Source organism: Psammomys obesus, unplaced genomic scaffold (genome assembly GCF_907164565.1).
Source record: "Psammomys obesus unplaced genomic scaffold, mPsaObe1.curated_primary_1811, whole genome shotgun sequence".
In the NCBI taxonomy this organism is placed as follows: domain Eukaryota; kingdom Metazoa; phylum Chordata; class Mammalia; order Rodentia; family Muridae; genus Psammomys; species Psammomys obesus.
The window spans coordinates 983,601-997,875 of record NW_026596466.1 but is presented as its reverse complement, the minus strand read 5'-3'; the positions used below and the strand labels follow the sequence as shown (position 1 = coordinate 997,875).

At 46.8% G+C, this 14,275-nt stretch overlaps 1 protein-coding gene and 1 long non-coding RNA gene across 2 annotated transcripts in view; one reads left to right on the top strand and one right to left on the bottom strand.

The window, feature by feature from the left end:
• Nucleotides 1-20: 20 nt before the first annotated feature.
• Nucleotides 21-14,275, top strand: part of LOC129670167 (uncharacterized) — a 45,038-nt gene continuing 30,783 nt past the window's right edge. Inside the window, exons 1-2 of the long non-coding RNA XR_008719132.1 lie at nucleotides 21-77; nucleotides 11,755-11,899. This is a non-coding gene — a long non-coding RNA (uncharacterized LOC129670167). The remainder of the gene's footprint in view (nucleotides 78-11,754; nucleotides 11,900-14,275) is intronic.
• LOC129670166 (oncomodulin) lies at nucleotides 5,753-10,901 on the bottom strand. The gene is made up of 4 exons (XM_055598631.1): nucleotides 10,841-10,901; nucleotides 9,710-9,842; nucleotides 8,997-9,106; nucleotides 5,753-5,994 (listed from the first exon to the last, which is right to left on the bottom strand). Exons 1-4 carry the CDS (start codon nucleotides 10,899-10,901, stop codon nucleotides 5,969-5,971), a joined length of 330 nt encoding a protein of 109 aa, XP_055454606.1. The 3' UTR covers nucleotides 5,753-5,968.

Sequence of the window (14,275 nt, the reverse complement as noted above, 5' to 3'; positions counted from 1 at the left end):
CCGCCTCCCTAGCGGGCGGCCCGGAAGAGGTCGCTACTGACCCAGAAGAAGAACCCGCACTGCCCCGTCCTTTTCTGGTACGTCCGGGTAGACCCGAGTCCTGCATATTTCTTAGTCTGTGGTGTTTCTTACTTTTTTGGCTCTTGGCTCTCTGTCATGGCCAAAGGGGAAGATCATGAATTTCAAGAGAAATGTCACAATGGGGGTGGGGGTGGGGGGTGTTTGTGTGTTTGTTTTTAAGACAGGGTTTCGTTATGTAGCCCTGGCTGGCCTGGAACTCGCCACGAAGACCAGGCTGGCCTCGAACTCAGTGAAATCCTCCTGTCTCTGCCTCTGCCTCCTGGGTGCTGCCATTAAAAGTGTGCGCCATGGGTAGGGTATTTTGGAAGCATGAAGAAGCGTTTAGGGGAGCACATGCATATTTCTTAAAGCTTGGCCCATTACATCTGGGTTTTGTGTTTGGTTGTTGTATTTTTGGGAGGGAGGAGTTGGTTTTTTGTTTTTTATTTACTACTGGGAGGGGATTGTCATGGCACACGTGTCAAGGTCAGAAAACAACTTGTTGAAGTTGATTCTCCCCTTCCGCAACAAATAAACTGAGTATGGTGGTGTGTAGCCATAATTCCAGGCCTGACAAGGTGGAGGCAGGAGGGTCGTAAATTCAAGGTCATCCTCGAATATATGGCACCTTTACAACCTTACAACTTAGGTTGTAAGCAGTGGGCTATAAACAAAAGTGAAAAAGTCAAAAATCTCCCTTAAGGTAGAGCTGGAGAGATGGCCCAACAGTTAGTCGCTCCTGTTGTTTTCACAGAGGACCTGGGTTCAGTTCCAAGCACCCACATTCAGGCAGCTCCCAACCATCTGCAACTCCAGCTCTAGGGGATCTGATGCCCGCTTTCGTCCTCCGTGGGCACCTGCTCGAATGTGCTACACCTAAATTCATGCAGGCACATATATACATATAAAATAAATCCTTTTTAAAAATCTACCCTACCACCGACAGAGCTGATTTTTTGGAACAAGGGAAAACACGTAAATCTATAGTCTTCTCTGTGAATAAATTAACAGGCCAAGTGGAAACTATCCTGCAGAATCCGATTTCATCAGTCTTCTTAAGTGTTTGTGAAGTAATCCCACACCCTAACAGTTGCAGAACAGATATATGGGGATAGGTTTTTGCTTGAAATTGGATTCCTGAGCACTCGTTTACACAGCACTAAACTGTAGTTGCTACACAGAACTATGTAGACAAGAAAATTGACAAGCATTTTCGATCTTCATTTTCATCTTAATACAGAAAGAACTGTTTTGAAAATTTATAGGCTAGCAAGCAGGACGGCACAGGCCAAATAATCCTAGCCTTTGGGATGTGGAAACGGGTGTATCACCAGTTATAAGATAGCCTGAGGGGGCTGGAGAGATGGCTCAGAGGTTAAGAGCACTGACTTGTTCCTCCAAAGGTCCTGAGTTCAATTCCCAGCAACCACATGGTGGCTCATAACCATCTATATAATGAGGTCTGGTGCCTTCTTCTGCAGGCATGATATTGTACAAATTATAAATAAATAAATCTTTAAAAAAAAAAAAAAAAAAAAAAAAAAAAAAAGATAGCCTGAGCTACATAATGAGACCCTGACTCAAAAAAAAAAAAATTGTTGTTGTTCTTTAAATAAATAAAACAGGGTCTCTGCTGGGCATGGTGGTACATGTCTTTAAGCACTCGGCAGGCAGAGGCAAAAAGATCTCTGTGAGTTTGAGGTCAGCCTGGTCTACAGAGTTAGTTCCAGTTCTCTGTAGCCCTGGCTTTTTTCCTCTCTTCGGGGAAAAAAACAAAACAGGTTATCACATAGCTCAGCCTGGCCTCAAAATGACTATGTAGCCAAGAATGCCTTTAAATTCCTGATCTTCCTGTTTTCACCAAATGCTGGCCTTGCCAACGTGTACCACCTCGCTCAGTAATCCTGAGTCTCAGACATTAAGCCATCCACAAAGCTGGCTTTGATGTCATGCCCACTAAATCCCAAACTACCTCGCCAAGCTACAAGCCAAGACTGTAGTTAGGTAAAAATAGTCCAAATTAAAGCCACTGTTACAGACTAACTAACAAGCAAGAAAAGATCAAAAACAAGACACTTGGTTTTTCAGTTATGGAAAATATATATCAGTGTAGACCTTCATTTTAAAGTCAAAATATTCAGCTCCATGCTGAACATATTTCATCAGTCTTCTGCAGATTAGGTGGAAACAGCAGAGGCAAGCATGAAAATAAAGCTGTTTGTATGCTTGGTTAGCCCTTCTCAGGATCGATAGACTCCTTAGAGTCGTCTATTTTGATTTGGTCCTGCAGATGTCATATTTAAAGTTCTCCCTCAGTGTAACAAATCAAAACTGAGTAGAAATATAAGAAACAGAATGTATGCAGGACATGCAAATGTTGTGTGTGTACATCTGTGTGTGGGGGGGGTGTTCATGCACAGTATATGTATGGAGGTCAGAGGACCAATTCTTTGCATCTTGTCTGAGGCAGGTTCTCCACTATCTATCTGATGCACACAAGTCCACAAGCTCCTGGGGACTCTCCTGTCTCTAACTGCATCACAAATGCTTTTTGCTGGCTAGCCATCTTCCTAGTCCCTGATCACTTTCTCTGATTGTTCCTCCTCCTAAAGACTGTAAAATTAAATTTCTAAAATGATGTTTGGAGATTATATATGGGGAGTATTTAGGGTTGTTTGTTTGTTTGCTATACCATTGAGGTTTTGTTTTACTTTGTTTTGGGTTTTTTGTTGTGAAAGACCCCCGAGGGGTATCTTCCGTCAGGGAGACCCCCCTCCCAAGGATCAACGAGACCAGTTGTTCGGCTGCAAACAGCAAGAGGCTTTATTCAGTACACAGGTACCCGGGGCGACAAAGTCTCTCGGAGGACTTGCGCGCCCTCTGGGTGGAAAGCTGGGTTTTTATAGGGTTTTAGAGCAGAAGCGCGGGTACAGAAGCGAGAAGCATGGTTACAGGGAGCTGATTGGTACATTTAAATGAGACCACAATTTGAGTCAGAGTTTGGCAGGGACACCAGGATACCAAGAACTGGGTGGTCGAAACGGTCATGATGACCCCTTAACTTGGGCCGCCACATGTTGTTTTCCTTAGAACTCCTATCTCAGCTGGAACAGTCCCACAGATATCCCATGAGGGTGATCAACACAAGTTGTTTTTAGCTCAACTGGGGCAGCCTGACCGCAGATATCCCAAGTGGGCGACACAGCTGGGTTTCTCAGTAATTTTCCAGTTCCCCACCTAGCCTACAGAGTTTCTCAAAACAGTGGTATACCACAAAATGGCGTTAGCTATGTTTAACTTAGGGTAAGGCGGGGGGTCTTTCAGTTGTTGTTGTTGTTTGTTTGTTTTTTGTTTCTGAAGACAGGGTTTCTCTGTGTAGCCCTGCTCTGTAGACCAAGCTGGCCTCAAACTCACAGAGATCCACCTGCGTCTGCCTCCCAAGTGCTAGGATGTGTGCAACCAACCCCTGGCTGGGTTTGGTTTGGTTTGGTTTTATTTTTTGAGTCAGGATCTTACTGTGTAGCCCTGGCTGGCCTGAAACTCTCTATGTAGACCAGGTTGACCTCCAATTCACAGAGAGTCACCTGTCTCTGCCTCCTCAGGACTGGGATTAAAGAAGTTTAAATACTCGCTAGTGTATTTAGCACATGGGAGGCAGCGATGAAGAGCCCCAGAACATGGTAAGAATGGGTTTAACATTGGATTAAAAGTATGAGGCCTAGGGAGTGGAGAAATGGCTCCATAGGTAAAGTGCTTCCTGTCCAAGCATGAGGACCTGAGTTCAGATCCCCAGCACCCAAGCAGAAAGTTGAGCAAAGCATTGTGGGCCTGCAGTACCAGCACTGAGGAGCCAGAGATGGATAAGCTTGCCGGCCAGCCAGCTTAGCCCAAGTCCAAGAGAGAGAGATACCTTGTCTCAGAAAATAAGGTGGAGAGTGATTGAGGATCTGACATTGATCCCTGGCCTCCACACACACATGGACCCTTTTGCATATGTGCATACACCACACACACACACACACACACACACACACACACACACACACACACACACGAGTATGAACTGTTAAACAAGCTCCTAGGAAAACGTTTAGGTCTCTCAGATGTCCCTGGCACTCAGTGTCAGCCAAGGGATGGCTTTAGGTGCCACTTGGAAAGCAGCCTAATGAGAAATTCCTGGCTTGAGACTCCCCAGCCCTGTAACAGGACCCTTGAGGCTAGCCACAATTGGTACTGGCAAGTCTAGGTGTGACTGGCTCAAGTGTTGTCACCTATGAGCCAGGAAAATGGTGAGTGAGAAGAGCTGGGGGGGTCAGGGGAGAGGTGGTCCTTGCAAAGGGAGTCGAATAGGAAGAAAAAGTCAAAACAACTTCAAAATGAGTCTGCCAAAGTTGAGCTGTAATAACGACCACTCTAGGTTCTTTAACCCAGTTCTGCTGTTGCTGTCTTCCCTTGCTTACGTTTAGATCTCCATAGCAACCTCATACCCACCGGCAGAAGACAAATGTGTAAGAGTAATTTTTAAGTTAACAGTTATATATTGGTGGGGAGGGCACTGTGCCACAGTGTGATTGCAGAGGTCAGAGGATAACTTTCGGGACTCAACCTCTCTTCTTCCACCATGTCTGTCCTGGAGATTGCACTCAGCTCACCAAGCTTGGTGGCCAGTGCCTCTACTGGCTGAGAAAGGGGGTAGCCCAAGTTGATTGCAAACTCACTATGAAGCCAAAGCTGGCCTTGAACTTCTGATCCTACTGTTTCCATCTCCTGAGCATTGGGATTACAGATGTGTACCACTCACTGGGTGTGGCTCATGTAAGAGTGATTTTTATGGTGGCTAAAATCTCTCTGACGAATATTAATTTCAGAGTTAGCTGGATTGCTGAGAGTAAAATTCCCAGCAGGACAATAATATTTATTTGCAACATTTAGATGCTTTTAAAACCAGATTCCAAACAAAACAAACAAAAACAATTCCCCTGTTCCTTCATATACAGTGTAGTGTGGCTCATCAGTGTTTGAGGGCACCCGAGATCTTTGGAAAGATTGATTTGGTCACATTATGTTGCTGAAGAAAAAAACAACAGTGGCAGAACTACTTATTTTAGCTGGGAATGGTACTGCACATCTTCAATCCTTTCTACCTCTGATGAATTAGAGGCAGGTGGATCTTTGTTAAGTTAAGCCAGCATGGTCTCTCATAGTCTCTCATAGCCTGGAAGGCTAGCCAGGGCTAAATTTTGAAATCCTTTCACAAGACAAACAAGAAATTACCATGATTAGTAGCTTGACAGAATCTAGAATCATGGAAACAAACCTTTGGGCCTGTCTGTGAGGAATCATCTAGATTATATTAATGGGAGTGAGAAGATCCACCATAAATGGGGATGGCCCCATTCCCTGGGATGTGGTCCTGGACCAAAGAAAATGGAGGGAGTGAGCTGAGCACCAGCTCACTTCTTCCTGCTTCCTGACCAGAAGATGCAACGTGACCAGCTGCCTGGCTCCAGCCACCATGCCTTCCCCACCACAACGGACTGTGTACCCTCAAACTGTGAGCCAAAGAAAACTGTCCCTTTCTTCCTTACATCGTTTCTGTCATACATTCTTTTGCAGCAAGGAGACAGTAACTAACACACCCAAACATCAGCCAATGATGAGAAATTATTTTATTGGGTGATTTTTAAAGGCATCGTCTGCCAGGAAGGGGATGCTCACAGAAATCATCAGGACCTACCCACCACCATCAGAGAAGGGCCACAGACCATCTCGTTTCCTCAAACAAGGAGCACTTTGCAGACGGGGGAATCAGCAAATGAGTTTGGGATAGGTTGGAGAGCTCCCAGTCCCAGGACTTTGGAGACCTTCTGGCAGAATGCCCCTCCTCTTTCTTCCATAGACTTGGGCTTTAAGAATGCACCATTTCCTGGAATTCTAGAACAGAAGATGAGAGAACACACTCAGCCAGCGAAGGTGGCTCAGTGTTTTTCAGGTGTTTTGTCCCCTGAGAATGAAAAAGATGAAATAAAGTTCAGAGAAGCATGGTCCCATTCAGAGCATGCCTGGAAGATACCATGAGACACAGGTCCGGGGGGTCGGCAGCATCCACACAGCTTTCCATGCCATTTTACAGAGGCTCTCCCTGTGCAGCTCTGGTTGGCCTCAGAGTAATTATCCTGCCTCAGTTTCCGAAGTGCTGATATCACAGGTTTTTTGCCGTAGAAAAGCTGGGTCGCTTTCCATAGATAATTTTCTTGAGACAGGGTCTAATGTAGAGCACTGGTCTCCAACTTTCTATATAGCGCTCCGCCTCCTTCTCCTCCTGCCTGCACAGCCTAGGTGTGGGATTTCAAGCCTGTGCAGCAACGTGCACTGTTTTCTTTGCACAATCTGTGTGTGTGCGTGTGCACATATACGTGCAATTGTATGCGATGTGTGTGTGTGCACTGGTGGAGGTCAGAGATTGACATCAGGCGGCCTCAACTGCCCCTCACTTTATTACTGAGGCCGCACCGACCACTTGACCCTAGAACTCTGACCTCATCCGACCCATCTCGTCCAGCTTTCTTCAGGAGTCCCCTGTCTTCACTTCCCCGTCGAGACCTGGGGTTGCAGGTGGCCGCCAGGATCTCCTGGGCACCGTTTGCGCAGGTTCTGGGAACTCGAACCCTGGTCCTTACACTTGCGTGGCAGGTGTAGACCAGCTGAGCCGTCACCCCAGCCCCATGCATAACTGTATTTAAGAAATAGCTTCATAGCCACAACCCCTTGGGTTAGAGCTCAACTCAGTCATTTTTCTCCAGCAGTGAAGGGATTGGCGTGACTGTTCACTGTGAACAGCTTTATGGTCAGGTTCATTTCAAATAAACATGGAAGGTTTTCCTTCACTGTCTGTAGCTGTTAGTAGACTCAGACTTTGAACACATTTTCTTCCACTGAGCCCTAATCTTAGCCTGCCCCTAAAGCTAGTTGATATTTCTAAAAGAAAGATAGCTATAATCTCGTGAGAGTGGTGTGTGTGTGTGTGTGTGTGTGTGTGTGTGTGTGTGTGGTACATGTGTAGCTGTGAGCCCACAGAGGTCAGAGGAGAATGTCCTGGGTGTCCTGCCCTGTCACTATCCTCCACCTTACTCCCTTGGGACAGGGTCTCTCACTGAACCTGGAGGTAGGCTGGAAGGCTGCAATGATTCCCCTGTCTCCACTTCAGACATCACTGGGGTTACAGGTGGTGGGGGGGCATGCCTGGCTTTTTACGTGGGTGTTGGGATCAGATCCTCTTGCAGCAAACATTCGTACCCATCTAACCACCTCTCAAGCCCTGACTGTGGCTGGTGCACAGTGAAACTGAAAAGGGAGGTTTGTTTTATATCAATTGGTCCAACTTTTTTATGTCTGTTTAGACATCTTCAGGGTTGTGAATTTTTTTGTAAATTATCATTTAAAATTTGAGACATAGCCCAGGCTGAACTAGAATTCATGATACAGTGAAGCCTGGCCTTAAACTCCACCGCTTGCTAGATGCTGGGATCACACACAAGCTGTGCTTCGTCATGTTTGAATACATGGAGCTTCCTTTGTCTGAGCTGTTTGATCTGGGATACCTACAGCTGCATTCACTCAGGTAGGGTGTACTTCAGTAAGGATCTGCAGTTAGGTATGGGACACATGCCAGCAGTCACAGAACCGGGGAGCTGGCAACAGGAGAAGCAGGAATTCAAAGTCAGCTCCAGCTGCATATCAAGTTCTAGGCCAGCCAGAGCTGTACAAGACCCCTTACCACAAACAAACAAACGAATCTACTTCAGCCTTTTTCATTTTCTCTAATTAGTGCCTCAAACAGGGTGCCCCTATAATGCCCTGTGAGTCACCACTTAAGCGGAAACGTCAGCAGCTTGACAAACTTGAGCATCAACAGTCCTCTGACATCTGAATCTAGGGCGCTGTCCACATAGCACTGTGAATAGTGGTTGGCTTACTTGTCCTTCACTGTCGCTGGTGGTGGTGGCGGCGTGTAAGTCCCCATGCCCATGTGTGCACATGTACATGCAGAGGCTCCAGGTTAACATCATCATCTCCCTCAATTGCTCCCCCCCCCTTTTTTTGAGACAGGGTCTCTCATGGAGCCCTAGGCTCGCTGATTTGGCTAGGTTGGGTGGTGAGTAGGCTCCTAGGATCCACCTGTCTCCGTTCTCCCCACACCACCAGGTGCTGCTACCACAGGTGTATGCGCCACGCCCAGATTTTAACACAGCTGATGGGGACCTGAACTCAGGCATGCACTGTTGACTGAGTTGTCTCCCAGCCCCTGTCCTCTGTTAGATACCATGTACTGGTGGGCAGTGAGCTGTCTTGTTTAAATCCTGGCAGACATCTCTTGCATTATTTTCAAGCTGGACTAAAGCATCTCAAAAATAGTGGTCAGCTAGTCCCTTCATGGGGGGGGGGGGAGCCATTCTTTCAAAGTTCATAGTTAGTGACCAGTTCACAGCCACATTGCAGTGTGTGTGTGTGTGACTCATTCCAATTCTCCTATCTCAGCCTCTAAAGCTCCTGTCTTCCAGAACTGTGTGTACATGTGTGGAGGCCAGAGGACAACTTTGGGGAGTTTGTTCTCTCCCCCTACCATGCAGGCCCCAGGGAGACAACTCAGGTCACCAGACTTGGCAGCAAGTGCCTTTACTCACTGAGCCATCTCATCAGTTCTATCCCAGAATTTGTGTGTGTTGAGGGGTGGGCAGTGCTAGGGACCAATTTCAGACATGCTAAGCACACACCGGACTACATCCTCGGTGACCCCACACCTTCGTGCATGGTTGGCACGCTTGCCTGGTTGCCCTTCCAGAAATCGAATTTCAGGAAAGGGGGTGTTACCCAGGGGCCCACCCCACCCCCACCCGCTTGGGTATCCCTATGTCTACATGTCTTAGGCTACCTACCGTCAGCCCCAATCTTCCCATCTCCATCATTGTCCGCTGCTTCCATCAAGGACTTGGTCTCTGACTCAGTCAGTTCTCTAGCATCGCTCTGGAACCTCTGGAGGAAATACCTACAGCACCACAAAAAGCTGGTGGCAAGTTCCTAAAAGACCTTGTGCTCTCAGCCCCTCCCTTCCTCCCTCTCCCTTTCCCCTCCTTCCCTTCCTTCTCCCCCTCTCCCTTCCTTGGAGTACATGTGTCTGACAGCCACAACATCAGTCAATTCTAGCAAGCAGAGCTCTCCTTTGCTGTTTAAGAGTTTTGTTGTTTCCTTTGCCACAGGAAATCCCTTGAACAAATTGCTCTCTGTGCCTAGTCTTCAGTGCCACATTCAGTGCCCTATGTGAGTAGAGGGGCAGCCAACATACATTCTTTTTCTTTCTTTCTTTTGTTTTGTTTTTCCAAGACAGGGTTTCTCTGTGCAGCCTTGACTGTCCTGGAACTCACTCTGTAGACCAGGCTGTCCTCGAACTTACAGCAATCTACCTTCCTCTGCCTCCTTGAGTGTTGGTATTACAGGTGTGTGCCACCAAGCCTGGCTCCAATTTACGTCCTTTATATGAAGTCCATATGAATATCCAATGCCAGGGCTAACCATGGAGAGAGTGCTAGCAAACAAGGGGACCTCACACCCTGCCCCACCCATCCATGTTCATATGCTCAATACAGCTCACCTGAGTTCTTCTCCATCCAGGTATCCACTCTGGTCATTGTCTATGAACCGAAAGACATCCTTCAATTGGTTGGCTGACATCTTGGAGAGGCCCGATGTCTGGAAGAACTTTTGTGGTTCAAAAGTGTCTGGGTCTGAAGAACAGAGACTAGGTTATCCTGACAGTGGATCATATTCTGTATTTGTGCCCAAGTGGCGAAAATGCAGGCTATTAAAATACTTTCCTAGCATCTCTCCGTGGATACTTGACTCACAAGAGCCAAGTCTAGGTGGTCTGTGACATCACCTTGTCTGCTCTGCCCCAGGTTGCCCTCTCCACTTGGTTTTGCCCACCTCCCCTGCCTCTCGCCCTGTCTCTCTCGCAACAAGCTGCACACCATGTCTGAAGAACCCATGATTGCTGGGAGACTGTGGATTCAAACAGGCTTAAGAGAATAAGTACATTGACTGACTCTTGTTTGTTTGTGGCTAGCCTGAAACCCACTATATAGCTCAGGCTGACCCTACTACTCAGCTACAACCCCAGCCTTTTTACTAAGACTTTTTTTTTTAAGTACTGAGACTTGAACTGAGGGCCTTATGCATGCAAGGCAAGTGCTCTAACCCTGAGCTACATTCCCAGCTCCCCCTGATTTTCCCCCCAGTCCCTTTTGGTAAATTTCTTTCATCTTATGTAAACATAATCACGTACTTGGGCCTTGTAATTCCTATCATGGTAGTGGTCTAACTTGCTGCAGTTCCACTGACAGATTTCTGCGAATCTTTCAGCAAAGTTCACATTTTAATCTCTGATGCTTCACTGGCGGTGGGAACTCATGCCTGCCTGGGGTCTCCTTTCCACTCTGTTATTTGTTTGTCTGTTTCTAAGACAGGGATTCATGCTCCAGGCAGGCCAAAAGCTCCCTGTGTGGCCAGGAATCATCTCTAACTCCTGATCCTCCTGCCTCCATGTCAATAGCGTGAGGAATGCAGGTCTATATGTAATTCTGGGGGTGGAACCCAGGTCTTCATACGTGCTAGGCAGACACCTCATCAGCTGAGCTGCAGCTGCAGCCCCTTGTTCTTATTCTGAGACAAGACCCCACTCAAGTCCAGGCTCCCCTGGAACTTGCTATCCTCCAGCCCCTGTCACCTTGGCATTCCTGCAGGGCTGCCGCGATGTCGTCAGCACTGAGCATGTCTGTGATGCTCATTTTCCACCTAGTCACACAGAAGAAACGAGATGTGAGCAGTGGCGCCAGAGAAAAGGAGCGTGGGGAAGAGCACACACTCTCAGCCACTCGCCACAGAGTACCAAGCCGAACTCAGAAACAGAAAAGACTCTGGCCACCTCTTCTCTGCACTCTGAAACTGCAGTTAAAAAAATAAAAAACAAAACACAAAAAGACCAAGCAGTGCCTGGCATGCATACTTGTAATTCCCATACACCGGAGGAAGGAGCAGGGGAGGTCAAGAAGAGTTTAAGAGGATCTGTGGCTACCCAGTGGACTCCAGGCCAGCCTGAGCCTTTAAAAATTCTGAAACCAAATAAAAGCTTTTTCTTAAGGTCCAATGCTTCTTGTAAAAATTATACTTACCTAATCAATCAGCAAAGGCAGGTGCAAGTCATTTAAAAATTAACCACATTATAAAATCAACATCTTTGTCGTGGATCAGCCAGAGAATTGCAACGCTGCAGACCCCTAGTGAAAGACTAGCCCATGCAGCAGGAGAGACGAAACCCCTCCCAAGTGCCAGCCAGATTTATAAGGAAGGAATTCTGAGCAGGAAATCCACAAGTCTAATACAGTGCATGCAGAGAAGGTCTTGGGGTCTGGTAGGCCCACCTGCTACTCACCAATTTAGATTTGAAATCAGAGGGGGAAAGAGTTGTAGGAACAAACGGAAAACAAACCAGATGGGCTTTTACTACCTTATATAGGATTGAAACTGTGATCGTTACAACCTCTTAAATTTCATGTTCAAGGATCAAGTGTGCGTAGCTCAGGTGTCTTTACCTTAGTAATGAAACCACATACACTCTCTTGCTCTCTTTTCTATTTATAGGAATGTGGGTAGTTACAGCCAATTGAAAGAAAAAAAAAAAAAGAAGAAGAAGAAGAAGAAAACTTCAACAAGCCTTAAGGTTTCGGTTCTTCAAACTGAGTTCAAGTGTGGAAGCCTGCTGGGGGAGGGGTGCAGCTGAAATGAGGTAAGAACAGGAGGTTCTTGCTTATGAACTGAAGACTTCCCAGATGGTTGCTGGGGAGGGCTGCCTTCAGCGCGTGTTGCAAATGTGTGAGGCTGACATCAGTCTCGGGTGGAAAAACCTCAAAAGTCAGTGTCACTGAGGTGTTAGTTACATAATTTTCCTACCAACTTCTTGACTTGGACATTGCCCTGCTAAATCTGAAACCACACATCTCACAAAATGTGTCTGTGCTAACTTGTGTTGCTTTGACACAAGTATTCCAGGCTGACCACAAACTCACCATGTACCTAAGAATGACCTTGAACTTCTGGCCTTCTTGCCTCCACTTCCTGCATAGAGCGCCATCATGCACAGTGACTGCAGCGCTGGGGACGGAGGCCAGGGCTTCCTGCCCACTAGGCCAGCACCCCACCCACCGGGTCACAGCCCAGCATTGTTCTTTCTGAAATGATATTTTTCTGTGTTGCCCCAGGCAGGATGGCTTTGAGTTCACAATCCTACTTCTTCAGTTTCCCAAGCTAATGGAATTACTGCTCCTCTTTCTTTCTTCCTTCGTTCCTTTCTTTCCTTCTCTCTCTTTCATTTTTTGTTTTTGTTTGTGTTTGTGGGTGTTTTTTTTTTTTTTGTTGTTGTTGTTTTTGTCTTGTTTTTTAAAGACATGATTTCTCTGTGTAGCCCTGGCTATCCTGGAATTCACTCTCACCCTGTAGACCAGGCTGGTCTCAAACTCACAGAGGTCCGCCTGCCTCTGCCTCCTGAAAGCTGGGATTAAAGGTGTTCTTAACTACTGTGTGTGTGTGTGTGTGTGTGTGTGTGTGTGTCTGTGTCTGTGTCTGTGTGTCAGTGTATTTACCTGTTTGTATGTGTGCAGACAGGGGTTGATGTCCAGTACCTTTAACAGTTGCCTTGCACCTTATCTTTTGAGAGCCTCTCAGTGAACCTCATAGCCTAGGACTTAGCCAGTCTGGTTGGCCAACAACTTCCAGGGATCCTTGTGGCTCTGCCTTCCCCAGTGTTGGAGTTAGGTGTCTGCCGCCACACCCAGCTTTTTAATGGAGGTTCTTATTCTCATAGGTGGGTTCACGTGCTTTACCTGCTGAACCACCTACCCAGCCCTCCTCACGAAGGACAGTAGAGTCATCTGTATGCACTCTGCAACAGAACTCAGTAACTTTTTCATTCAGAAGAACTTGAAGTTCTGTATCTACTGCACTTCAGCCCTCCTGCCTCAGCCTTCTGAGCAGCCAGAATTACAGGCCTGTTCCACCAAACCCATCACAACATTTTCTTCTTAAACACTGGATTCAACTTTGTTTCTCTTTATTTATTTATTTGTTTGTTTGTTTGTTTATGTATTTGCCTGTGTGTGTATCTGTGCACCAGAAGAGAGCATTGAATTCCCTGGAGCTAAAGTTACATACAGTTGAGAGCTACCGTGTGGGTCCCGGGAACTGAACCCAGGTCCTCTGCAAAAGCAGTCAGTGCTCTTAACCACTGAGCCATCTCTCCAGGCTCCTTTTTGCGTTTTTGCCTGTAATCCTAGCACATGGGCATGTTCCACCAAACCCTGCTAAAGGTATGGCCCAGGCTAGCCTCTTCAGCATTTAACTACAATTGTGTGCTGCCATGGTTGGCAGAAAATGAAGATAACGCCTGGACATTGTAATACATACCTGTGATCCTACTGTGCGAGAGGCAGGTAGAAGATACAGCCTAAGGTACATATTGAGACCCTGTCTCATTAAAACAAAAAGGAGAGGTCTAAAGGAGAGCTCAGGTGGCAGAAAGAAAAGAAAAGAAGAGAAAAGAAAGAGAGACCGTCTAATCAGAAGTGGGCCACCCATGTGGCTGGTTTGGAAAGTATATTATTTGGCCTTCCCTGGTTTGATAGTATATGCTCATGTGCTAGGATTACAGGCAACAACCACAAAAAAGGGCCTGGAGAGATGGCTCAGTGGTTAAGAGCACTGGGTTCTTTTGTAGAGGCAGTTGGACATTGGTGTAGGGAGTAGAGAGAGTCCTGACTGAATGCGTATTGTTTGGTAGGACCACGGCCATGTCAAGGACCAAGGGCCTCAGCCCCATAGATTGGCAAAGCCTTCCCCAGGTGAGGCTCAGAGGGATGGCTGAGTGCAAATGCAGACTATGTGCAGAAATGTCCAGCAGAGCTTTCTCCCCGGGAATGGTTATGGCTGGAAGACTTCTCCCCTACAGAGATGGGTCCTACCCAATTAGCTAAACCTGCCCCTTGCTCACAATTTGTGCACACAAATTGTTCACAGAATTGTATATAATACCCCTGCCTCCCTGTCCATCTGTATAATATCCCTGCCTCCCTGTCCATCTGTATAATATCCCTGCCTCCCTGTCCATCTG

Excerpts from the sequence above, each read along its gene's own strand:
- LOC129670166 (XM_055598631.1), bottom strand. The coding sequence starts at position 10,901 with ATGAGCATCACAGACATGCTCAGTGCTGACGACATCGCGGCAGCCCTG. Across the intron at positions 9,843-10,840 it reads AGCCCTGCAGGAATGCCAAG|ACCCAGACACTTTTGAACCA; the intron begins GTGACAGGGGCT and ends TCTGTTCTTCAG. Across the intron at positions 9,107-9,709 it reads CTGGATGGAGAAGAACTCAG|GTATTTCCTCCAGAGGTTCC; the intron begins GTGAGCTGTATT and ends GTGGTGCTGTAG.